Source organism: Herpailurus yagouaroundi, unplaced genomic scaffold (genome assembly GCF_014898765.1).
Source record: "Herpailurus yagouaroundi ecotype Mexico unplaced genomic scaffold, PumYag 28, whole genome shotgun sequence".
In the NCBI taxonomy this organism is placed as follows: domain Eukaryota; kingdom Metazoa; phylum Chordata; class Mammalia; order Carnivora; family Felidae; genus Herpailurus; species Herpailurus yagouaroundi.
In genome coordinates this window covers 76,747,196-76,773,529 of record NW_024412376.1, presented here as the reverse complement: position 1 = coordinate 76,773,529, position 26,334 = coordinate 76,747,196, and the positions used below count along the sequence as shown (strand labels likewise).

Genomic DNA, 26,334 nt, shown 5'->3' with positions numbered 1-26,334 from the left:
GGTTTTCTGGGTTATTTAGGCAGGTGTAGGTGGAATCTAAGTGATCAGCAGGACGCGCGGTGAGCCCAGCGTCCTCCTACGCCGCCATCTTCCCTCCTCTCGAGTACCAAGTCTTATTAGAAGGATGTAGGCAGGAAAACTCACTGCTCTTTTTATTGTTAAAATTTTTTAATGTTTATTTGTTTTTGAGACAGAGCATGAGTGGGGGAGGGGCAAAGAGAGTGGGAGACACAGAATCTGAAGCAGGCTCCAGGCTCCGAGCTGTCAGCACAGAGCCTGATGTGGGGTTCAAACTCACAAACTCACAAGTCATGAGATCATGACTTGAGCCGAAGTCGGATGTTAACCGACTGAGCCTCCCAGGAGCTCCGAACACTCACTGCTCTTTAAGGCTTCGCTAGTAAAGGACACCTGTGGCTGTTCTCCCAGTCCCCAAAAGTATGATTCGGCTGGACATACTTGGCAGTTGGAGTAACCTTCACACTGGGTCCTTGACCTGTGGAGTAAGAGCTACCATAGTGGAGAAGGCCAGGTGGAAGCCTCTGACTGGCCTTCTACACACCTGCCCTCACTCTCTCCTACCAAGATGATAAGTCAAAGACAATATCATATTCTGGGTATTGATGGTGGAGATTGGTGCTGCTCTTAAAAGTCTAAAGGATGTAGGGGTGGCTGTTCCTATCATTTCCCCTCTTAACTAGCCGACTTGGCTTCTACAGAAACCAGGTTGATAACTGGGAAGTGACTTTACACTATTGCAGACTCAACCAAGCAGTAGCCCCAATTGCAGCTGCAGTGCTAGACGTGGTGGTGTTGCTAGAGCAGGTGACTAAGGCCTCAAGTACATGATATGTGGTCATTAATTTGGGGAATATGTTTATTTTAACCCATTTAGAAAAAAAACACCAGAAACAGTTTTGCCTTCTTTTGGAACTGATGCTATTCTTTCTTTACCATTCCGCTCCAGAGCTAACGTCAACTCTCCTGCCCTCTGTCATAACGTAGCCTCAAGAGATCTGGACTATCTGGGCATTCTGAAGAATATCAGTGACTCATTACAGATGACATCGTTCTGATCTTGTAGGAAGAGAGGTAATATACTGGAATACACTATATAGTATCCTAGAGTATGCTAGTATATTAGGTGCCTCTGTAAGACATGTTTGCTCAAGAAGGTGGGAAATGAACCCTACCAAGAATCAGGGATCTATCATTTCAGTAAAGGGGATGATGGCCACATTATAGATACACACAATGGTGGCCTTGAAAGACAGTGGCAAGGGAAAAATTTCCAATGGTAGAACTTTGAGTGGTGCGTCAGATCATCCACTTGGTGTGTAAAGGAGAAGTGAGGTGAGCATGTGTATGGATTCATGAGCAGTGGTGAATGTCCTGGTCAGCTGGTCAGGAGCCTGAAAGAAAGTGTCAGAGCCTGTGACAAAGGGGGTAATGGGTAAAGGCACAGGGATGAATACATGGAGTAAACACCACATGTTAAGACGTTTTTGTATCACCTGTTAACATCCACCAAAAAGCACCCACCATGGAAGAGGTACTGCACAACCAAGCAGACAAAATGACTTGGCTAGTTGACATTAGCCACTTCACAAAAGGCAAAGTGGGTACATGGGCAGAGTGGTCATAATGGCAGAGATGGAGGCAATGTGTTGGCCCACAGCATGGACTCCCACTTGCCAAGACAGATGTAACTATTGCCCCTTCTGAATACCTAATCTGCCTGCAGCAGAGACCAAGAGTGAGTCCCTGACATGACACTATCCCTTGAGATCAACTGGCCTCTTGGTGACAAATTGACTACATTGGGCCCCTTCAGTCTCGGAAGAGCCAGTGGTTTATTTGCACAGGAATAGACATCTATTTAGGGTATGGGTTTGCCTTTGGGTCTCCTACTTACAGAGCCTAAGCTATAACCACAATATAGGGGCTTACAGAGTGCCTGAGACACATGGAATCCCACAAAATATCATCCAAAGGGGAATCCACTTTACAATGAAAATGGGTAGGGCGGGCCCATGACCATGAAATAGGCTGGTTGTATTACATTTACATTATCCAGAAGCTGCCACTCTGGTAGAGCATTGGAATGCCCTTCCCGAATAAAGGTACAGCTAAGGAGCCCACTTAAAGGTCATACTCTGTAAGGATGGGGTGCTATCCTTCAGATGGCAGTATCTGCACCCAGTCAGGGACCTCCATAAGGCACTGTGTGTCCCCAGGAGGATCCTAGATCCAAGGGGTGAAACCAGGAATGGCCCCATTTACCATCGATGACTCAGTGAAGAATTTTGTTTTTCCTATCCCTACAGCTTTGGAATCTGTAGCATTGGAGCCTCTGGTCCCCAAAGGGGTGTACTTTTGGGGAGGGACAAAGTCAGAGCTCCGCTAAACTGTAAGCTCCAACCGACACATGAGGACCTTGGACGCCTTGCATCTAGAAAGCAGGAGTTGGAGTCACCATATTGGCAGAGTTAATTGACCTTTATCTGTAGGAGGAGGCAGCACTGTGGTTCCACAGCGGGGGAGGCAGGACATCTGTGAAACTCAGATGGTACACTTTGATATCTCTTGGTACTCCTTGTCTAATTGTAGCTGTGAATGGATAGTGCCTCAGCCCTGGCTTGAGAAGGGCATAGTTTCCAGAGGAATGAGGGTTTGAGACACACCACTACTAGGACGTCCAGAAGTGATGGCCAAAGGTGAGTGGAACGTCAGTAGTGGAGAAGGGAGATGATGAGTACCGGTTGTGGCCCTGAGACTACTTGCAGGGACAGGAGTTGTAGTTTGCTCCACGAAGCTCACTCTTGGAGCTCCCCTGAGGAAGAGAAGTCTCCCCTGAGGAAGAGAGATGCACTAAGGAATCGCTGAAGCGCTGCTCCCCAGATGTGTGGGCAAGTGGATCCATGTGGTACAAGGGGCAGACTGTGGCAGCCATGGGTGTGCTGCTCCGTTTCCCTTCAAGAGGGAGCCTGTGGTGAGGAGTGCAGTCAGCCGACGGCCGCTAGCTACAGCATCTTCAAGATCCACAGCAGCATTCAAGCTGGATACGTGTTCCCTGGGAGCTCCCAGCCAGTGAGGGGAGACAGTAGGGCTACCAGGGCCCGGTCATCTCTGCCCAGCAGTTCTTTGTGGGCAAGCCGTGCACTGGCAGAGACTTTTCACAGAGCTGCATCTCAGTCCAGGCTCTTCCTGCTCAAATCTTCCCTCTGACTCTTCTCTTTTCATCCATGTCAGACCTGAAAGCTTTTCCTGACTACTGCTTCTTTGCTTCTTTATCTTTCACAGGAGTTACCCCTAAGCCATCTCTTGTACTTTCAACTATCTTGGGACTCAATCTAGAGACCCAGAGGACCCAAACTGACACCCAATTGTGACATCACGGAAATGAAGGGATTACCAGGAACCTCATACACAGGTAGTCTCTGTTACATCCAGGAACATGTCATTTATTTCCAGATCTCTCCTCCTTATTATGGAAATCTAATTTATAGGCAAGGAAGAAGAGTGGGAATATATCAAAGAATAAAGTCTTAATTTTCTATTTTATACTTGGAAACATATAACGTGGGTATGGGTTGCTTTTGCCTTCTGCAATGAGAAAAGAGAACAAACACTGAGCATGCCCATGAGAGGGTGCTTATAGGGGTGTTGACCTGTGTTGTGAAAGATCTGATGATGTGCTCCTTAGAAGCCAACCACAGATATCTCTATACCCCCTCCTCTTTGCCAGCTCCTGGGAACCAACCTCAGCATTATCCAGCCAGAATCCACAGGGTCAATTATATTTTTAGGATGAAAAAAGTATTTAATAATGAGACTTTGCTTTTTATTTTTTAAATTTTTTTTTCAACGTTTATTTATTTTTGGGACAGAGCGAGACAGAGCATGAATGGGGGAGGGGCAGAGAGAGAGGGAGACACAGAATCAGAAACAAGCTCCAGGCTCCGAGCCATCAGCCCAGAGCCTGACGCGGGGCTTGAACTCACGGAGCGCGAGATCGTGACCTGGCTGAAGTCGGACGCTTAACCGACTGCGCCACCCAGGCGCCCCGAGACTTTGCTTTTTTAAATAGCTTTTTAATTAATGACAAACTCAGAAAGGAAGATTTTACATTTTCCTCTCAACATCCCTCTCAGTTATCATGAAACAGCCACAGCAGAATTATTCTCTCTTTCTTATGCAACAAAACCCAAAATACAAAGTTTAATAAGTATTAGGAAGGCAATAGAGAGATAATGGGAAGTCAATACTAAAATACTAAAATTCAAATTTCTTCCAAGTTCAGTATATTGGCCTCCAAGTGAATGTCTCACGATATCAGCATGTTGCAAAGAGAATCTGGAGGTCCCATATTTCTTCACTTCCCTTTGCCAATGTGTGGTTAGAAGTGTGTGTGTGTGTGTGTGTGTGTGTGTGTGTGTGTTTGTACGTGGGCACGCGCGCCCAAAGCTCCCTCTCTTGTGTGTGTGGGAGTGTGCTGGGTACTGATAAACTTGATGAGAAAGGAAGATGATTGGATGGAAGTTAATTTCCTAACTGCCAGGTAAATGAGTGGACAAGGCGTCACAACCTGACTTAGAGCTGAGGTCTCCTCACTGAGCACAGTGCTTTGACTACTGCTGCCGGTCCAGCTACATCTTTGTGTTTCTGAATATATTTCTTGTGTTCTTTGCTGCTGCCAGGCCCCCACCACGACTCCACAAGATCTTGATTTACCTAGTCCTCTGCCAGAAGTCTGATTTATCCATTTACTTCTTTTTTTTAAAAAAAATGTTTATTTCTGAGACAGAGGGTTTGCATGAGTGAGAGAGAGGCAGAGAGAGAAGGAGACAAAATCTCAAGCAGGCTCCGTGCTGTCAACGCAGAGCCGGATGCACGCCTTGAACTCACAAACCGTGAGATCAAGACCTGAGCTGAAACCAAGAGTTGGATGCTTACCCAACTAAGCCACCCAGGTGCCCCTGATTTATCCATTTGCTTCTTAATATTTGCTGTATGTGATTTTTTCCAAATGGCTTTGATTTTTACCACCCCTAGTGTTCTGTGCAAAACAAGGGTACGCTTTTCTAGTAAAAATGTTTTGGTTTACATCATCTTTGATTATAGCCCCCAAATATATATAAATTAAATCAATAAAGTGATTCATTCATATTTTAAGGCATCACGTCTCTAAAGTTAAGGGACCTATTGTACTTTGCTCTCATTTCAAACATTAACACATGAGCAGTAAACTGCCAACTTAATATTCAGTTTGAAGCATAAGTTTAGTAGAATAAATAAAGTACTTTCAGAAATCGCAAGTAGGGAATTAACAGGCTAGAGGCTGAACTAATAATCTTGACATGGTTTGATTTTCACTTGGCTTATTCTTTTCACTCTGTTACCTTTTTATTTACACATCTAAATGAAATGCAAATTCTACTGTTAGAGGGTACAACACAGGTACTAACCGAAGAGACACTTCCATTCATTCTCTATAACCCTGGATATTTATCCTGCTTTAAAATGTTAATCTCTCATGTCTTGAGCCTCTTACTGAGCAGCGAGTGCTTATCTGTGCACAATCCATTTCTCTTTCGGCTGGGATTTTCTCTGGGATCCGAGGTGCCTTCACTGAGCAATTCCGACTGTGCTTTGTTAGGCATCTGCAAGACAGGTGCAGGCACACAAACTCCAGCAGGCGCGCCCCCTTCCGAACCGCCCGGCCTCTGCAGGGTCGACTCAACAGGCCAGCAGGCAAACAGGACACTATGACACTGGCTGTTCCTCTCTAACCCTGGTGAGTATCTTCTGTGGACCTTTGAAATGTGAGGTCAGCATAAAATCTGGGACTCCAGGGGCACCTGGGTGGCTGGGTCGGTTAAGTGTCCGACCTCAGCTCAGGTCATGATCTCACAGTTTGTGGGTTCAAGCCCCGCATGGGGCTCTGTGCTGCTAGCTCAGAGCCTGGAGCCTGCTTCGGATTCTGTGTCTCCTGCGCTCTCTGCCCCTCCCCCGCTCTTCTCATTTTCTCTCTCTCTCTCTCTCTCTCTCTCTCTGCTTCCCTCTCAAAAATAAATGAACATTAACAAAATTAAAAAAAAATCTGCGGCTCCAAGCCAAAATTTCAGAAACGTGTTCGCTAACTCTAGCATCCGATTCTCATTGAGAACTCCCTTTTTTGTAGGCTCCTTTTCAATGCTTGCTCAGTTCTCAGCTACGATTCTGTCCTAGCCTTGACAAGCTGCTCTTAAACTGCAGGTAAGAATTGATTTCTAGAATCGGTTTGTGTTCCACCAAGAAACAGAAGCAGTCCTGTTAACAAACCATTTTCTCTCAAAGGGCCTAATGTTTTTCCATGAGAAGGACCTTGCTGAGGGTGCCATATGTGCGGGCGGCTTCGAGGCACTGAGTGTTCCTTTGTGTGTCCAAGTCATAAACAAATAGCAAATTATGCAACAAAGCCTCTCAAGTTTTTGCCTCTCTGTTTCCTGAGCTGGGGAGCACTTTCTCACACCCTGGGCGGCTCAGGGAGAGAATGGAAAGGCCCTCTGCTGGAAGCACATCAAATGCAGAAACTAGGCCACTTGGTGCCAGATGGTTCTCAGGCCCCAGAATTTGAAGTTTATACTTTAGTTCACTTCAGGACCAAATCCTGGCATTTTGGAGCCACCCTGCTAACGCTTCTGCTGCTTTTAAAGAGTGATGTGCAGTGGGGCGCCTGGGTGGCTCAGTCGGTTAAGCGTCTCACTTAGGCTCAGGTCATGATCTCGTGGTTTGTGAGTTCTAGCCCCGCGTCGGGCTCTGTGCTGACAGTTCAGAGCCTGGAGCCTGCTTCGGATTCTGTGTCTCCCTCTCTCTCTGCCCCTCCCCTGCTCACACTCTGTCTCTCTCAAAAATAAATAAACATTAAAAAAAAAAAGATAATGGTGTGCGGGAATCCGAGGCAGCGTCAGGTGACCCTCCAACAGGAGGATGCTTAGGACATTTTTAATCATTTCTCTTTTTATTTTGAAGGCCTTCTTTGCAGGCTGGAGGAGTTTTTTTTTGGAAGGAGGGTATGGGAGTGATCCAGTAATAATAGTTCTTTGGTTTTATTCCTTTCAAGTGGTAGGATGCTTGCCTTGAAATTTAATTGTGCACTCAAAATTGCAACAGTAAGCCAACCCTAGCAAAGGTGGATTTTATTCTAAAAATTATTGTACAGTTTTTTTTAAATTTGCATTCCTTTCAGTTAATTTTCCAAAGTTTTAACCTTTTCCTCTAAAAACAGAGTAGCAGACTCTTACCTTTGTTCTGCACGGAGTATTCTCAGAGGTCACACTCTCACTTTTGGCTCCGATGGCTTCTTCCACAACTACATCAAGGGAGATATAGTGGAGAAGACAGGATAACATAAAATATTAAAAAAAAACATTTTGGGGGCCCCTGGGTGGCTCAGTCGGTTAAGCATCCAACTTCAGCTCAGGTCATGATTTCACAGTCCCTGAGTTCGAGCCCTGCATCAGACTCTATGCTGACAGCTTCAGATTCTGTGTCTCCCTCTCTCTCTGTCCCTCCCCCTCTTGCTTTCTCTCTCTCTTTCAAAAATAAATAAACATTGAAAAAATTAAAAAAAAAACATTTGTGGTATCTATAGAACTACGTTTCATGAAGAATCAAGAAGTAAATGTAATGTGTTTAAAACATGTCACTATTAGAATTGCTGCTTTTAAACTTTTATTGCAACATTCCATCATTATCATTTACAAGTGGCACTGAACCTGCTAGGTATGCCTCCTTCACGTTATTCAAAGGAAATTCGGGGCGCCTGGGTGGCTCAGTCGGCTAAGTGGCCGACTTCGGCTCAGGTCATGATCTCGCGGTCCGTGGGTTCGAGCCCACGTCGGACTCTGTGCTGACAGCTCAGAGCCTGGAGCCTGTTTCAGATTCTGTGTCTCCCTGTCTCTGACCCTCCCCCATTCATGCTCTGTCTCTCTCTGTCTCAAAAATAAAAATAAACGTTAAAAAAAAAATTTAAAGGAAATTCTTTGGCCCACCGTCAGTAATGCTCCAGCTCTGAGGTGACTTTGAAGCAATGGTGACAGATTTGCCTATCCTACACTCTTCCACCCGGCCCTTCAGAAGGACCCGCGTTAATGCAGTGTGTGAGAAAAGTGTGCCAGGGGTGAGTGTGAGTGTGCCCTTGGTCCAAAGACAGTGACTACATCACAAATAACTTGGGCTGACTCTCAACTTTTCCAAGATCGATCATCTATGTTGTATGCTCTGTTATTCCTGGCTTCTCAGCCTTAGACCTAACTCCAAACGTCTGAGGAGGGAGCAGAGAAGTCGAATCTTAAAGATATAACTATGCAACCCCAAAATATCTTAACGTTGGACAGTACGTTATGTGTTTCAACATGGTCTTTACATTCCTAGTTTACTTTCTTTTTTTTTTTTTAACGTTTATTTATTTTTGAGACAGAGAGAGACAGAGCTTGAACGGGGGAGGTGTAGAGAGAGAGGGAGACACAGAATCGGAAGCAGGCTCCAGGCTCTGAGCCATCAGCCCAGAGCCCGACGTGGGGCTCAAACTCACGGACTCACGGACCGTGAGATTGTGACCTGAACTGAAGTCGGACGCTTAACCGACTGAGCCACCCAGGCGCCCCATACATTCCTAGTTTACTTTCAATCTCAGTTTATGCTCATAACAGAAAAACAAATTAACCTACCGAATTATATAATATAGGTAAGCAAAAGCTAAATTCCTATGACAGGGATAATTCTGAATGGCAAGAAAAAAACCCCTCAAAAGTTAAATGTAATACGTAAAATAGACAAGTCAAACGGTTCAGCATATAGCAAATAACTGTTGACCTGTAACCTGTCATTTTTATTAATAACGTTTTTCGCATTTTCACGGTACAATGCTGAAATACCATATCCTCCCGCGTCTGTGATGCATAGTACAATGCAGACATGCAGTTTTTGAAAAGCGAAAACAGATAAGGGCGCCTGGGTGGCTCAGTCGGTTAAGTGTCCGACTTCAGCTCAGGTTTCAGCTCAGGTTCAGCCGATTTCGGCTCAGGTCATGATCTCACAGTTCGTGGGCTCGAGCTCTGAGTTGGGGCTTGGTATTTTCTCTCTCTCCCTTGCTCTCTGCCCCTCCTCCACTCTCTCTCTCTCTCTGTCAAAAATAAATAAAATAAACTTTAAAAAAAGTGAGAACCAATAAAAATAAAGTTGTGTCAGTTCCTTAAAAACCTAGATCTGGGGGCGCCTGGGTGGCGCAGTCGGTTAAGCGTCCAACTTCAGCCAGGTCACGATCTCGCAGTCCATGAGTTCGAGCCCCGCGTCAGGCTCTGGGCTGATGGCTCGGAGCCTGGAGCCTGTTTCCGATTCTGTGTCTCCCTCTCTCTCTGCCCCTCCCCCATTCATGCTCTGTCTCTCTCTGTCCCCAAAATAAATAAAAACGTTGAAAAAGGAAAAAAAAAAATTAAAAAAAAAAAACCTAGATCTGTAGTTACGGGAGTACAAACAGAAATTTTTGATTTAACTAAGAGTCTACATAGTTATTATTTTCTTTTTCTAGTTCTATATACAAAGTCATATGTTCATTTCCAACTGCCTTCACTTCTGTCATGAAGAACAAGCACAGTCATGTATGACTGGGTGTGGGACAGGGTGGCATCTTAAACATCTGTGAACAGACCTGTTAGAATCTCATCGAGTTGGTCCACCATAAACTTGGCATCTTCTTCAGTGAAGCACATAGGTGGTTTTATTTTAAGCACATTTCTATGAGGTCCGTCGGCACTGAGAAGCACTTGCTTTTCTTTCATCCTAATTAGTGCAGGAAATATATGTGAGTGCACACAAATGGTAACTAAGATTATTTAAGAATGATGTAGGGGTGCCTGGGTGGCTCAGTTAAGCATCGACTCTTGATTTCAGCTCTGGTCATGATCTCAGGGTCGAGAGATCCAGCCCCGCATTGGGCTCCACACTGATCGCACAGAACCTGCTTGGGATTCTCTGTCTCCCTCGCTCTCTTCCCCTCCCCCGCTTGCAAAAAGGTTCCCTCCCTCTCTAGAGAGAAAAAGAAAAGAAAAGAAAAAAAGAATGATGTGAACACAGAGCAGTTCAATATTCTCATGCACGTGTCTCAAACTTCCCTTATTTGGAGAGGTGAGAGGAAGTAAAGGAAGCTTTCAAATGGGGGGGGAGGGGCATCTTTTAAGCCAGGACACCAGTCAGGTGTGGGGGTGTATTTACTTGTAGATGACATGTTGAGCCTCATCTGTGGCGGGGGTCCTTTTCTGCTGGTCCTTCACCAAGTCAATTCCGATAAACAGGCCAATGCCCCTGAGGAAGGTAAAGAAAGAAAACTTGACAGATACTCCATCAGACACTGCACTGTCACAAAAGATTAACATTGTCCCCAAACCTCATTTTCATTTGCAGCTGGATATGATTCCCTGTAGGGGTAACTGTTATTGATTCTAACTAATCCAAGATACCAACCCACTGTCACAGGTCTTTCTAGTTTTTGAACCAAGTTGTTTTTCTCATCCAGCTTTTTTTTTCTTTATTTAATTGTAAAAGAAAATTCTTTTTTTTTTTTTATTTTTTTTTCAACGTTTTTTATTTATTTTTGGGACAGAGAGAGACAGAGCATGAACGGGGGAGGGGCAGGGAGAGAGGGAGACACAGAATCAGAAACAGGCTCCAGGCTCCGAGCCATCAGCCCAGAGCCTGACGCGGGGCTCGAACTCACGGACCGCGAGATCGTGACCTGGCTGAAGTCGGACGCTTAACCGACTGCGCCACCCAGGCGCCCCTAAAAGAAAATTCTTAAAGACAACCTTCTCATACTACTTAGCTTCTCAGGACATTAATGATGATAAATATGTAAAGTTTATATATATCTATGAAAAATATCAAGTTTTCTGGGATGTCATTTTATTTATTTATTTATTTATTTAATGTTTATTTTTGAGAGAGAGAATGAGTGGGGGAGGAGCAAAGAGAGAAGGGGGTACAGAGCTCAGAAGCAGGTTCCGTGTTAGGGCAGAGAGCCCAATGTGGGGCTCGAACCCGTGAACCTTGAGATCATGATCTGAGCCGCAGTTGGATGATTAACCTACTGAGCCATCCAGGCGCCCCTCCAGGATGTCATTTTCAATAATTTTTGAAAAATTATTTAGAATTACTTTAAGTTCCTTCTTCTCATCTTTTACAGGCTGAAATTATACCGACTTTATTTATTTATTTATTTATTTATTTATTGAAGTATGAAAGTCAAGAAAGGTATACACCCAAAAGTTAACAGTGGTGATATCAGGGTTCTGGATAAAGAACAAATTTTGTTTTTTATGTTTTTCAGTATTTTCTAGATTAAATTTTATGGGGGCGCCTGGGTGGCGCAGTCGGTTAAGCGTCCGACTTCAGCCAGGTCACGATCTCGCGGTCCGTGAGTTCGAGCCCCGCGTCAGGCTCTGGGCTGATGGCTCAGAGCCTGGAGCCTGTTTCCGATTCTGTGTCTCCCTCTCTCTCTGCCCCTCCCCCGTTCATGCTCTGTCTCTCTCTGTCCCAAAAATAAATAAACGTTGAAAAAAAAAATTAAAAAAAAATTTTATGTAATTTATTTTAAGTTTATAAGATAAGTTATTTTCATTTGGAAAAGTGAGTAACCATATGACAATCTCATGATAAGCACACCTGATATCTCCTATTAAAGTATGTTTAGCCTTCTGTTTATTGAGTAATTCAGTAAGATAATTCCCCACTCTTGTGGCATTTCCTTGAAGGTCTTCACTTTCAATTACATTCAGGACAGCCAAACCAATAGCAGAAGATACTGGATTTCCTCCATACTGCAGAAAAAAGATAAAAACATAATAGTTGAATTAGTGGTATTGCTTCATCTATGAGAAATTTGGCTCGTACATAAGCAGATAAAGATATAATTTCAATAAGTTTTTCTCTTGTGATGCAAACTTGTTAGATTTAGGATATAGTGTGATTCTATTTATTTACAACTGAGTGAAAATTCATTCCGAATCATAGTCTCCATGCCGCATAATTGGTATGAACGACTATCATGGAATTTATTAGTTCATCCAAACAAAAACGAGACACTGCGTTGGGAACTAAGAATTTCAGAATGTGGTTCAGTGAGGGGGATGTGGACTTCGGTCCCTGAACAGTTGTGTGAAAACAGCTACGCAATGACATTTTCTCCAAATAATTTATGTCCTCAGTTTGAATCTTACTATTAGTTGTCACAAGTACTAATACACGTACTGCACAAACTATAATAATTTTTCCAAGCTTAAAGTTCATGACTTTTGGGGGTAAAACCAAGGAAATAAAATTTCCCAAAGATAGAAAATTTAGTATCTCCTGTGACAGCCATATAACATTTATAGTACTGTATCATCTAAACACTTTAGAAATGCTTGGGGAATTTAAATGTGATACAAAATAAAGGCGATCATATTATCTATGAGTGAAACATAACCTGTAGAGTTTAGTAAGGCAACCATTTATTACAAGAACAATTAATCATTTTAGGAAGGGGAAAGATACACAAGGAAAAATACAAGAATTATGCCAGACAGAATGAAATATGGTTAGATCCAAGTTTGGCTAGTGTCCTGGGGTGGTTAGCTGGCAATACTGAACTTTATTCTTTACTACATTGGCAAGAAGTGTAAGAACATGCATTATTTTTCCCTCTTAGCATAAACTGGGAGGCCAAAATTTACCGTATTGAAGTATTCCATCCCAGAACTGCTGAAGGCCTCTGCAATTTCTTTGGTTGTTACAACGCATGCCATTGGGTGGCCATTGCCCATTGGTTTTCCCATTGTGACAATGTCTGGAACAAAATCTTCACCATGCATTTGGAAGCTCCAGAAATGTTTCCCAACTCGGCCAAAGCCCACCTGAACTTCATCAGCTATAAACACACCTCCTGCTCTGTGTACATATCTGAAAAGCAAAAAGGAAATCTAATGCCTTCGGATCACGGAGGGTCCCCAAACCCACCCACGAAGATATAGATTATGGAGGACTTGAAAAAATGTCGTTAACTTGAGGTTTGTAATCATTGTCAAAAACATTTCAGCGCTCAAATCCCCAAAGCATCTATGTGATGTCACTGACTTTGCAATATAATCACATTATTTCCAGACTAGACATGTTCTATATTATGGAGGTTTGTGCTGCTTGATGTAAGCTGTACTGTGGCATTTTAAGTGGGAAGAGAAAGAAGTGAACCAGTAGTGTTTAGCAGGGTTAATCTTCCAATTTTACTGATTGGTAAGCATGGGCACCAGCCAGAGAGGATGCCAGGCTGGGGAATGGAGCAGGGTCCTGGAGGCCCCCTGCTGGACCACATACACCCTTTATTTGCTGGATCTTGGAAAGGTGGAGGGGCTCTGGGGAGTCCCGGTGTAGCAGGCATGCCTAAGTGGCTCTTCACCAGCTAGTCTGCAAGTACTTCAATATTTTAACCAGTATGGCCTTGTAGAACTGTCACAGAGCCTTCAGTCTGACCAAGGATGCCCAAGTCAAGTACATACTCTGCCACTTTCTGGAAGTAGCCTGCTGGAGGAATTATTTGTCCGCCACAACTCTGCATGGATTCAGCAATAAAGGCAGCAATCTACACAAGAGAAGATGGGGTCAAAGTCCATTAGGTTCCCCTTGAACCCCCTAAAAACGAGGACTTTTTATAGAGCAGGTTATCTTGGGTGGGAATGTGCCTGTGGCAGGTGTCAGACAGGCCATTTGATGACCAAGAAAAGATGTCCATGCTGGAAATGCAAACTGATCTGAAGCATCAGTTTCGGAAATTCCACAGTACCAGTGGAACGGTGGAGAGGGCGACTTCCATTTCTCTGTTACTAATTTAAATGCAGTGTTTTCATGAGGACTGGCTGAACGAGAATGATGTTTGGATCAGTCTTTGATATGAACTTCTAAAAAATTACCCAGTTTCTAAACCCATTCCTGTGGTGCCTGTTTCCTCAGCTTGGTGAATGAGGATTGCTTGCACCCAGAATATGCTCTAAGGAAATGGGAGAGCGACTTGTGGCCATGCGCTTTAGTTACTGCGCCTTATTTCTAGTTCTTACCCTGACCCAGGCTTAACTCAACGGAATTAGGCAGTTCACAAAAGGAACTGCAGATGAAATGCTCTGGAGGGGAAGAAAATGGGGGGCAGAAAATAGATAACACTGAATCAAGCGGAGAAAGCATAGACATAGTATGAGATATGAAGTCAAGAGAACCAGACTACATTTTAGTAACTCTATTACCTTGGCTTACGTTCTTCCCTTTGGAATATTTCATTTACTAGCTATAACATGAAGCCACTGGACTTAAGAGATTGCTTCTCTAAAATTCCCTGACCTTGTAAGCATATCTAATATTCTGAAGCATCCATCTTCTATTTGCTCATTGCTTTCAGCATTCTTAACAGGAAAGCATCAATTCAATAGCTACTGAATGCTAATGTGCTCCAAAAGCTATGGGAGCCTTTGCAGCAGGCAAAAAGACCATGTGATCTTAATAATGTAAGCATTTCCCTGGAAGAACTGTTTACCGTTTGTGCAAAGAAGAATAGGCTATGCTTGAATAAGAAAAGCCAAAAAATAAAACAAAACAAAATAAAACAAACAAACAAAAAGAAAGCATATGAAGCTCCCCACAACAGGTAGAGCTGAGGGCTAGCTGCGCAGATAGCACATCTGAAGATATGGAAAATGAACAGAATGGAAAGAAAACAGTTAAGAAATGCAAATGACTCTCCAGGCACTAAGATAAAAATATTTGAATTGGAAAAAGCAAAGACTTCCTTTTCATCAAAATGGAGGTTTTCTTTATTACCATGTTGATGCCATAAGCCAGTTTAAACGCAAAGCACATGTCAGGGCGCCTGGGTGACTCAGTTGGTTAAGTGTCCTGTCGGACTTCGGCTCAGGTCATGATCTCGCAGTTCCTGAGTTCAAGCCCTGCGTCGGGTTCCATGCTGACAGCTGGGAGCCTGGAGCCTGCTTCGGATTCTGTGTCTCCCTCTCTCTCTGCCCCTCCCCTACTCGTGCTCTGTCTCTCTGTCTGTGTGTGTGTGTGTGTGTGTGTGTGTGTGTGTCTCAAAAATAAATAAACATTCAAGGCAAAGCACATAAGTAACCCCCAAATGGGCTGAGAATTGATGTCAAGCTAGTAGGGTGACGACTGAGAAAATGGAAACTCTTACTCTGGGGGATTCTGGTGCTGTCTTAGAAGTCTAGGTTCAGATTGGAGAAACATCTTTTCTGCCTTGGCTAACCCGGGCTGTGCAGCTTCGGGACAGTTGAACCAGTTCAAGGGAAGCACTAAGGCATCCTGGGCCTGGGAGCCTGCACTGGTTCTGAGGTCCCAGGACCACTGTGCCTCCCCCTCCCTCCATCATTTGGAAGAGTCTTTCCTAATCCTCTCCTCCCCTACCCCTTTGGACCATAGTCTGCCTCCCACTGAGAAGGGGAGAATTAAGCCATAGTGATTGCATTTCTAGAATAAATAAAAATAGATAGTTTTAGAGGCATGATTATAATAATGAACTGTAAAAAATATGAACCAAGTGAAATGTAAGCAGAGAAGAACAAAAAGGGCATTGCGCTCTAACCTTTTTCGCCTCTCCAATTCTCACAATGATTTCAATCCATCTTATAAACAATGTTAAGGTGTTTTCAAAGCTGCAAATACCAACCTTCCTTCCACTGTTATGAGCTTCTTCAATAATTTTCTTCACTTCATCTGCATAAGCGCCGGCTGGGTCTGCATGATCTTCTCTGTATTTTCCTCTGTAAGTATCTGGAGTTGGTGCCTGAAAACAATCAAATGGTAGAGTTTCTCAAGATTTCCTTCTCGGACAAATGAGCCTTAAAAAAAAAAAAAGGCATTTCGGGGTGTCTGGGTGGCTCACTCAGTGAAGCGTCCAAATCTTGATTTCAGCTCACATCATGATCTCACGGTTCACAGGTTCGAACCCTGAGTTGAGCTCTGTTTTAATGCTTCAACAATTTGATTGATTTCTTTATTGTCTTTCCTATTTATTTTACTTCATAACTCTGTATAATAATTTAGCATAGAGCAATTTAATTTTAAGACATTCATACACAGTAGATTCAACTCTGAATTTCAAGCTGGCATCAGTGACAGAAAAAGTAATTGAAGACCAAAAGCTAAATAAAATAAAATAAAATAAAATAAAATGACAACTGTAAATACTAGCTTTCACTACAACTATACTAATTTGCTCATTGTGACACTCATCAATGGATTTTAAACCACATCCTGTCATTAACTAGCCTTTTGACTTTAGTAAGTCACATAACTGCTTTAAATCTTTGTTTCTTTTTCATAGTTTTATTTTGATGAAAGGATCGGACTGGATTATCACTAGGCATTCTTCCAGTTCTAACTTTCTGATTCTTGGATTCTAAGATACTTACCACATGCACAAATTCTTTCTTGACATCTTTGCCCTTTCGGAATTTGTATGGACTGATCTCAATTAAAGATGATAGGTGACCATGGTAAGCACTGAAAAGAAAAAGAACAGTAACCAACATCACTCAGCAAAGGATGTTTTTGTAGTGTATGAAAACCAGTATTCCTAATCATCCGGGGAGAATCTAAACCTTGGTGCCAGATTTAATTCTACAGGATCTAAGTTTTCATGGCAAGACTGGCCATTTAATTTGTCCAGTTCTCCTTATTCATGTAATAAAACACATAGGAAACCAAGTATGTGTCCTCATAGACAATTTTTTTTTCAACAGGAAAAAAACCCTTAATTTCTTAGGATGATATTAGATGTACTAAATTATATTGTCTACATGTAAAAAATTATTTTCTATAGCTTCATGAAAAACTTTGTTAAGTATGTATTCTTTAAATGTATTTGACAGTTACGTTCTAGTAAATTTTAAAAATAACTTCATATCCCAGAATGGGCTGTGTTTCTGTCTGGAATGGTTTCTGTGGGATGTCTGATTGCATAGGCTGGCCAAATACAAGCCAGGAAGAGCATGAGATCTCTTCAAGAAGAACTCAGATTGAGAGGTAGCCAAGTGGCTATGAGATTCCTTTCTCTCACTTAAAATACAGGTGGCTATAATATACCCTTTTCTGTTTCTTTCCCAAAGGCATAATTAAGAGATCTGGAAAAGAAATTTTAAAAAGCCCAGGAATAGATAAAACAAAGAGAGAAGACTTCCCTTAGTATAGATTAACGCATGCTACAAAGCCATAGTAATAAAGTTAGTATGCAGACTAAGAACAAGGAGAAGACTGGGGCAGAAAAGGACCTCAGAGACACATCCACACATAAATGTAACACAGTGGACACCAGGTGGGTTTCATACAAGGCAGCAGAAGAAAATGAAGAACATTTTCATGATATGGGGAGTGCAGTGGGTGTAGAGGGAGAGATATTAGCAAAACTTAGAAGACACAAATTGTACAATGAAAATTTTATCTATTTGATTTGATCAAAATTAAAGATTCCTGTTGGAGGATATCATGGACAAAGCTAAAAGACAGATGATAGGGCAGGAAAGGATATTTGAAATGTCTCAAACTAAAAGAGATTAACTCTATGGTGAGAGATTAACTCTGCCTGCATAGTAGAATCACTTGGGAAACTTAAAAATATATACTTCTGATTTTCTTTACTTGGTCTGGGGTGGGGCCCAGGCACTGGCATTTAAAGAAATTTCCTAGGTAATTTTAAGACACAGTCAAGGTTGAGATGTTTTGATCTAGACAATACAAGTAAACACAAACCAACAAGAAAAGGATGGGAACCCCAAGAGAAAAATGGGCAAAGAACATGAACAAGTCATTCTCAGAAGATAAATCACAAATGCATATAAGTTTATGAAGAGATACTCAAATTCATCATTAGAAAGCTGCAAAGTTAAGACAACATTGATATCATTTTATAGTCACTGGACTGGCCAAAATTAGAAAAAAAAAAACGAGAAAGCAGAATACTATTAGGTTTTGGTGGGGATAGAGGGAAATGGAAAATTTCATGCACTGTGTAGAGTGTTGCAACCATTCTGGAAACTGATCTGGTAGTATTTAATCACATTAGGACCACAGTACCCCTATGGACTAGCAATCCTGTTTCTGGGTGTTTATCCCTAAGCACTTCTTAGAAAGGTCCATAAGGGCACATGTACAAGGATGCTCATTGCAGACCTACTTGTGGTAGCTAGGAGCAACGGACAGTGACAGTATCCATCAGTGGGGGGAACCACATGTAGCTACTGAGCACCTAAAATACATTGGCTCTGAATTGAGATGTGCAATAAGTGTAAAACATACACTGGATTTAAAGATTTAAAATATGAAAAAAGAGGGGCACTTGGGTGGCTCAGTCTGTTCAGCATCTGACTTCGGTTCAGGTCTGATCTCACCATTTATGAGTTCAAGCCCCACATCAGGCTCCGTGCTGACAGCTCACAGCCTGAAGCCTGCTTTGGGTTCTCTGTCTTCCTCTCTCTCTGACCCTCCTCCATTCAAGCTCTGTGTGTCTCTCTCCCTCAAAAATAAATAAATGTTAAAAAATTTTTAAGAAAAAGAGAAATCTCAATATATCTTACATTGATTAACTATTGGAATGATATTTGCAAATATATTGGCTACTGCAAAAATTTAAATGTCCTATGTGGCTCACATACTTCTATCAGACCACACTGAATTAGAAAAATAGATGTACATCTAGCAATATAGTCTTGAAACAGTGCTGAGGGGAAAGTTTGAAACAGAAAAAAGATCTATGACAATTTTTATAAAATTAAAACAGATTCACAAAATATAATATATAAGAACACAAAAATAAAAGATATACACTAGACACATTAGAATAGCTGTCTATAGGTGAGGGAGAATGGAAATTTAAAAAGAACCAACAAATCAACTGTGGTAGGCAGAACAATGCACCCCCCCCCCCCCCCCGCCAGATGCCCACATTCTAGTCCTTGGAATCTAGGAATATGACACATGGCAAAGGGAACCTTGCAGATGTGAATAAATTAAGAATCTTGAGATGGAGAGATAATCCTGGAGAGTCAATGTAATCGCAGGTGTCTTCACAAGTGAAAGGAGGAGGCAGGGGGTTGGTGGTCAGAGGTTGAGGATGGAGGGGGGGGGCAGGGCGGTGGAAGGGAGGGACTCCAAGCAAAGAATGCAGGCAGCCTCTCGAAGCCCCGGCAAGGCAAGAAAACAGAAGGAGCCTTCAGAAGGAGCACAGTTCTGTTGACACCTTGATATTGGCCCCATGAGACCCATTTTGGATTTCTGACCTATTCTCTCTGTGAGAGAATACATTTGTGTTGCTTTAACCACTAAATCTGTAGTAATCTGTTATAGCAACAATAGAAAATGAATATGCCACTCAGCACGTAAAACAAGAGAAGCCTGTATAAGGGCAAGAAATGAAGAAGAAGTTCAATTTAAGCTTCTGCGTCTGATATCAGTGGAGAGGTAGAAAAAAAATTAAAAGAAAAAATCTTAATAAGGAATGGAGGTTGTCAGCTTTCTTGTTTAAATGTAAAGATTCATGTTTAGAAGGTGAGATTAAATGACTGTTAATAGTCACAAACTAAGCAGAAAGTACTATCTTTTACTTGGTTTCTAAAATAAGAAATTTGTCCTAAATTGTTGGGGTCCCTGGGTGGCTCAGTTGGTTAAGCATCCGGCTTCGGCTCAGGTCATGATCTCAAGGTTCGTGAGTTAGAGCCCAGCGCTGAACTCTGCACTGACAGCTTGGAGCCTGAAGCCTGCTTGGGTTTCTGTGTCTCCCTCTCTCTCTGCCCCTCCCTAGCTTGTGCTTTCTTTCTCTCTCAAAAATAAATAAATAACATTAATTTTTTTTAATTTGCCCTAAATCATTATCTTTTAAATTAATTACAGTGGATAATCACAATAATGATGAGAATGTATAGAGTTTTAAGACATCAGTTATGTTTTTATTTTGAGAACAATTGAGTTATGTAGTGTGGTGGCTCAACAAACAGTTAATGTGTAAAAAGCAAGCCCTGATTCATGCAAAGCCCATTAGCCATGACCACAGCATCCAAGAGATCCTCCCCCGTTTGCAGGAACTTCAACAGAATTAGGTATTCTCCAGGCCTAAGCTGGCCTTGATACCTTAATACAGAATAAAAATCATTGTGCCACCCTCCTCCACATGGGCTTGTGGTATTTGGTATGGACAGGACCAATACGATTTTGTGTCTGAAGGAGCTTCTTGCTTAGAAGTCTTGCATCCAAAACTTACTGGTCAAGAGTGATCACATCTTGGTGGCCTCTGAACTGCCGAGCCAAGCGTAAGGCTAAGTCATTGGCTTCAGATCTAAGATAACACAGAGACAGGGATCAACATGACATAAGCTTAAAAAAAAAAAAGTTTCAAAATGTTAATTACCAAAGTTGTAAGATCCCAGTTATTCAGAAATGGATGGAGAAGTAAGTTGCAGTCCTCTCTTTCCCCCTCAGTCTTGCTCACCCAGCAAATCTCACTTCATCCTTCTAATACAAGTTCCCCAGAGGTCTTCAATAAGGAATGAGACACACAAAAGAAACCCAATTCAAAGGATATGCTGCTTAGTTCAAATTTCAGCCTAGTTCAGCCACATTAGTAGGTGGCGGACTTGGAGGATGTCAGGAAGCCCGCGTTAAGCCTCATCTCGGAGGAATGGCAGTGCGACAGCCCCTTAATTGGACCACAAAACTAAGTACTACTGACCCAATATTTGATCAGCTCCTCATTGATAAAATGAAGATCATAATTTTTCTTACTGGTTTTGGCAGTCTAAATATACTACTCAGACACAGAGGAAGAAAATAATCATTTGTGGGATGTTTGCTCTCTGCCAGACATCATATGGAGTGTTTTGGTTGCATTTATTCTCAGAACTCCTCTGTATGGCGGGGGCTGCTGTCTCCTTTGTATGGATGAAGCAATGCCTCAGAGAGGTTAAGGAGCTCTCTGAGCTCTCACAGCTAATAAGCTCTCACAGCTAATAAGAGGTAGAGCCAGCATTCAGACCGTTTAACTTCAGGATTATGCTTTGTACCATCCCAGGCTCTGCTGCCTCCAGTCTCTGGTGACAGTGCTCTTGGAAGCAATCCCTTTTTGACAGTGTAGGATTCTTTAGAAGTGAAAGGCAAATATTATGGTATTTAATTCATTGAAGGCAAAGAAATGCTTTATAACAACAAATTGGATCCTAAAATTTCTTCATTCTTTTTTTTTCAACTTTTTTTTTTATTTTTTTATTTTTTTTATTTTTGGGACAGAGAGAGACAGAGCATGAACGGGGGAGGGGCAGAGAGAGAGGGAGACACAGAATCGGAAACAGGCTCCAGGCTCTGAGCCATCAGCCCCGAGCCTGACGCGGGGCTCGAACTCACGGACCGCGAGATCGTGACCTGGCTGAAGTTGGACGCTTAACCAACTGCGCCACCCAGGCGCCTCAAAATTTCTTCATTCTTTACAAAGAAAAAGGAATGATCTTCTGCCTACAAAATTGGTTTTAAAATCTCATTGAAAAGAGAAATGTGAATCACAATATCATATGATCAAACAGTTACAGAATTTCTAATAGTTTTAATCATATATACATACACATAATTTTTAAAATATGAGTTTAATGCTGTATGTACAGGTCTCCTCCCAATATAATATTGCATTGTGAGCTTTTCACATGTCACTATAAATGTATTTTCAAACACATATTTTTAACGTCTGCAGAATATTCCATAGAATGGATACAGAATAACTTGAATTTACGGAACTTAAAAGTTGGAACATATCTATTCTTTTGAATTTAGTCCTTCCTTTTTTTGTACTTGTGTTAGGGAAATGTTTAATTGCCTAAGAAAACAAGTCAATCAAAAGTCTTACAGGGGCGCCTGGGTGGCTCAGTCAGTTAAGCGTCCGACGTTAGCTCAGGTTATGATCTCACGGTTTGTGAGTTCGTGCCCCACGTCGGGCTCTATGCTGACAGTTCAGAGCCTGGAGCCTGCTTCAGATTCTGTGTCTCCCTCTCTCTCTGCCCCTCCCCTGCTCACCCTCTATTTCTCTCTCAAAAAATAAGTAAACATTAAAAAAAATTTAACAAAAGTCTTACAAAAGTTATATCCATTTAGTAGAATTCCTTCTTTGCTGAAATCCATTATTTGTGCTTCAAAAAAACTGTCCAGGCCTTATTGATTTAAAAAAATTTTTTTAAATGTTTATTTACTTTTGAGAGAGAGAGAGACAGAGTATGAGTGGGGGAGGGCAGAGAGGGAGACACAGAATCTGAAGCAGGGTCCAGGCTCTGAGCTGTTTATACAGAGCCCAACGTGAGCTGAAGTCAGATGCTTAACCGACTGGGCCACCCAGGCGCTCCTTTATTTAAAAAAATTTTTTTAAAATGTTTTATTTATTTATTTTGAGAGAGACAGGGTGAGCAGGGGAGGGGCAGAGAGAGAGAGAGAATCCCATGCAGGCTCCACAGGATGTGGGTCTCCAACTCACCAGAACATGAGGTCATGACTGAGCGGAAATCAAGAATCCGAGGCTTAAGAGGCTGAACGATCCAGGCAGGGGGTCCCTATCGATTTTTTTAGCTGCTTCCTCTAGTGTCTGAAGAGGTGAGTGTCATACGACTGGTTAGGTTTTGTCACGTGAGAACCAGCTTGGATATTTTTGCCAGGGTTACAACCCAGGTGTCTCTCCTTTAGGGATACTAAAGCATTCTAGATATGCTTTTCTTACCTTTCACCAAGGGAAGCCCTGGTAATAAAAAGTTGAGTGACATGCACATGTTAATCATCAGTGGCTGTGCCAAAAACCCCGGAGCATGCAGTCCACAAGCTCATGGAGCAAAAGCAGAAGAAAACCGAACCATCAGGGCCCCCGCGTGTGTTCACTTAATAAGTGGCAAGAATCTCAGAAAAACTTTTTAGACGTCTGCGCTCCACCACAAATCAAAAAGAAAGATACGTGTGAGAGCGTAAACAAAGAGATGAGCGGGAATGGGGGTGGGTGGGAAACTTTGAAACATACCCTGAGTTTGTAAAATAGCAAACAGAGAGCGTCTCCGGCAGGGTTGCTGAAAGGCGCCTGGCATACTCAACAATATTGTCATGAAGGAATCGAGAATTTGTGTTTAGCATTTCCATCTGTTTCAGGGCAGCCGTGACCACTTCCGGGTGACAGTGTCCCACTAGAATTTAGAAGACAAAGCAAACAAACAAACAAAGAAATTACAATTTTAAATTCCTGGGCAGTGAGGGGGATTCTGAAGCAAGAAAAAGAGAAAAAGAAAAAGTTGAGCTTCCTTCTCTCCCACGTTGCTCCGTAACTTTTCCTGGCAGGGACGACTGACCCCATTCAGCCAAGGAGCTGCAGCCATTGCAATTCCTGGGACACCTATCGGTGGTGCTCTGTCTGCCTTACTCCACAAACGTATCCTTCACGGCACAACAAAGACAGGACATGTACCGTGCGCCACGTTGTTGATGCAGTCCAGGTACTGTTCACCTTTCTCGTCAAACATGTACTGCCCCTGGGCTCGCACTATTTTGATGGGATCCGCAGCGAAGAACACTTTGCATGAGGGCCTAGAGATAATGAAAGGAAACACGTTGGTCTGGAAGGACTGCTCAGTGTTTTTCCTTTTCAATGAAGGTCATGATCAGTGGAAAATTACAGTTACATAAAGGAAAGAGAAACACAACCTGGGTGACATACATTTAAAAAAATTTTTTTTCATATTAGCCTGGAACCTTTCACCTTAATCCCCCATTCGTGACCCTGCTCATATATTTCATGTATTTGTGATATGAAATTTGCCATGATTTGACAACTCGGTTTAGAGGCACATGGATCAACTCTGACAGCTCTAATTACACCAACCAATAACTAATTTTCCTTTGGGAAGTTTTGTTCTACCAGAAAAAAAAAAAGCAAAAAAACAAAAAACTTTTTTTTTTTTTGAGGTTGACTATGTTCAGGAACTGATAAATATTACAAATATTTAATCCTCCCGACAATCATATGAAATAGGGTTATTATCATTCTCATTTTTATAGGTGAGGAAACTGAGGCTCAGAAAAATCAAGACACTTGTTCAAGATGACACAGCCAACAAGTGAAAAAAACCCCTGAATTTGATAGTAGACTGTCCTAATACCATAGCCCAAGTCAGTATCTGCTTGTTTTCTCCCTCTCCCTTTCTGATCTAATTGATAAGAAATGAATAGCACTAAAAGCTAAATATAAATAAATTGGTATTAAATACTATAAAAGAGATTTTATAGGAGACCATTCCCATGTCTTTTGAGTGGTACTTGTCCTGTATCAAATGGATTTTCCATTCTTAAATAATGAAATCCAATTATTCTTCTAATCCCTTAATCCATTATTTTGAGCATAATAAAAAGTCATCCATATTTTGGGTTACTTGGATGAATGTCTGGAATATAAATTTCAGAATGCCTGGAGTATAAATTTTAGTAACATAGAAACATCACAAAAGTTTGCGATGTTCTACATATCCATATGGATATGTAGAAAGTAAAATAGAATATATTATTTTTATTTTGGTGATTTTGCATGCACAAAAAAGTGCCACATGCATTGGAGGTATTTTGGAAGGTAATGAAATGCTTACATATTAAATTGAAAGTATTTTACTTATTGCGTATAAGTAAAGTAAAATACTTTAGAAAGTATTTTAATTATTATATATAGGTAATCTTAATTTAAAATTGCCTCAGATTAAGCATCGTCAGTTAAAAGGAAACTAATATTTAATGAGAATTTCTTATTAGCTCAAACCCAACTGTTAGTTTATACTCCCCGTTAAAAGCCAAAGGAAACCTTTGTCATGAGTGTGGGCTAGTAACTGCAGACTTCATCCTCCCTTGCTAACAGTACTTTACACGTTGCACTCAGACTTCAGGTAAAATTCTTCAGGGCTGTCCATGGTGATATTCCTCCTTTCCCAAAATTTCTTCTGCTCACACTAGAAACCATTGGCTTTTCCCTGGAATCTAATTATATAGGATTGAAAACTAACAGAAAAAGACAAGGGGGTGATTGAGTAATGAGGGAGGAATGGGACCATTTTGGCTTCCGCTATGCCGGGGTTGAGAGAGTGCCTTCCAAGCAATCTCCCAACAGGCCATCTAGAAACGTCTGGGTTGAGACCAGGAGACCAGTAGGAGCAACCGCCTAGCATTTCTCAGAAGTAGATACTAGTTCTTTTCTTTCTTGCGTCCCTAGTCCTCTCTCAAGTTTACCCATGACAGTGCTTGTTAATTACATGTGAGTATTGCAGGCCTTTGATTTTACAGTGGCCACAATCATCATCTATATTTACATGTGCCTTTTTAGAAACCAGATCATGCTTATTACTCTCACTTGCTCACTCCTGTGAAGCAGAATGTTATTCCTACTCCCACAGAAGAGGAAATTAAAGTAATCTGACAGAGGTCACACAGGTAACATGACACCCTACTAGGACCAGAGCCCAGGTCTGACCTAACATTCAGTGCTGTACGCTTACCGGTATTTTACCGAGTCGTTTATAACACGCGCAAAACAAAAGGAGACTGGAAAGAACATTGCATTTTTTCATTGTAATGAGGGCACAGCTTATTTTACCCTTAACAAAGTGTCTTTTAAGGTTTTCTTCTGGCTGGATTAACTCTTTAACTCCTAACCAAGCACGCAAGAAGAAAAAGTTCACTTTAAACAAAAGTTGTCAAAATTAGTTTGTTTTCATAGCCACTGTCGAAAATATTTTTGAGGGGCGCCGGGGTGGCTCAGTCGGTTAAACACCCGACTTCTTCTCAGGCTCAGGTCATGATCTTCGGGTTGGTGAGTCTGAGCCCCGAGAATGGGCTATGCGCTGACAGGTTAGAGCTTGGAGCCCGCTTGGGATTCTGTCTGTCTCTCTCTGTTCCTCCCCAGCTCAAATTCTCTCTCTCTCTCTCTCTCTCTCTCTGAAAAATAAATAAAGATTTTTAAAAAAATTTTAAAAATATCTTTGAGTTCACAGTTTTGAGAGCTTTCGGGTTGTGGGATTTGGCGCAGGGCTACCCATCTCCGTCTCAGCCCCCATCCCTGGAATAGTTCCCCTCCTAGATCTATTAACCCTCGTGGGACAACTCTCGCAGCCGCCGGCAGCTCCCAGGCAGCGGCGGGGGGCAGAGCGCCCGGACTGCGCGGGAGCAGGCTGGCGGCGTTCCCTCCCGGCGGAGGCGCGGCGGGCACCGGGAGCTGGCGCG

General features: G+C 42.2%; 1 protein-coding gene across 5 annotated transcripts in view; it reads right to left on the bottom strand.

Annotated features, from left to right (window-relative positions):
• The window catches only part of ETNPPL (ethanolamine-phosphate phospho-lyase), a 52,559-nt gene that overhangs the window by 17,618 nt on the left and 8,607 nt on the right, over positions 1-26,334 (bottom strand). For 2 of the 5 annotated variants that reach the window (XM_040476499.1, XM_040476481.1), the window contains exons 2-13: positions 23,543-23,661; positions 23,105-23,264; positions 20,327-20,401; positions 16,488-16,578; positions 15,743-15,859; positions 13,572-13,654; positions 12,753-12,978; positions 11,704-11,858; positions 10,258-10,347; positions 9,695-9,825; positions 7,287-7,354; positions 5,164-5,663 (exon numbers count right to left, since the gene is read on the bottom strand). In XM_040476499.1, coding sequence (XP_040332433.1) covers positions 5,535-5,663; positions 7,287-7,354; positions 9,695-9,825; positions 10,258-10,347; positions 11,704-11,858; positions 12,753-12,978; positions 13,572-13,654; positions 15,743-15,859; positions 16,488-16,578; positions 20,327-20,401; positions 23,105-23,264; positions 23,543-23,661 — 1,444 coding nt within the window. In that variant the 3' untranslated portion in view covers positions 5,164-5,534. Of the gene's footprint in view, positions 1-1,250; positions 1,413-5,163; positions 5,664-7,286; positions 7,355-9,694; positions 9,826-10,257; positions 10,348-11,703; positions 11,859-12,752; positions 12,979-13,571; positions 13,655-15,742; positions 15,860-16,487; positions 16,579-20,326; positions 20,402-23,104; positions 23,265-23,542; positions 23,662-26,334 lie in introns of those variants that run through there. The other 3 variants (XM_040476509.1, XM_040476516.1, XM_040476489.1) reach the window with 2 other exon arrangements.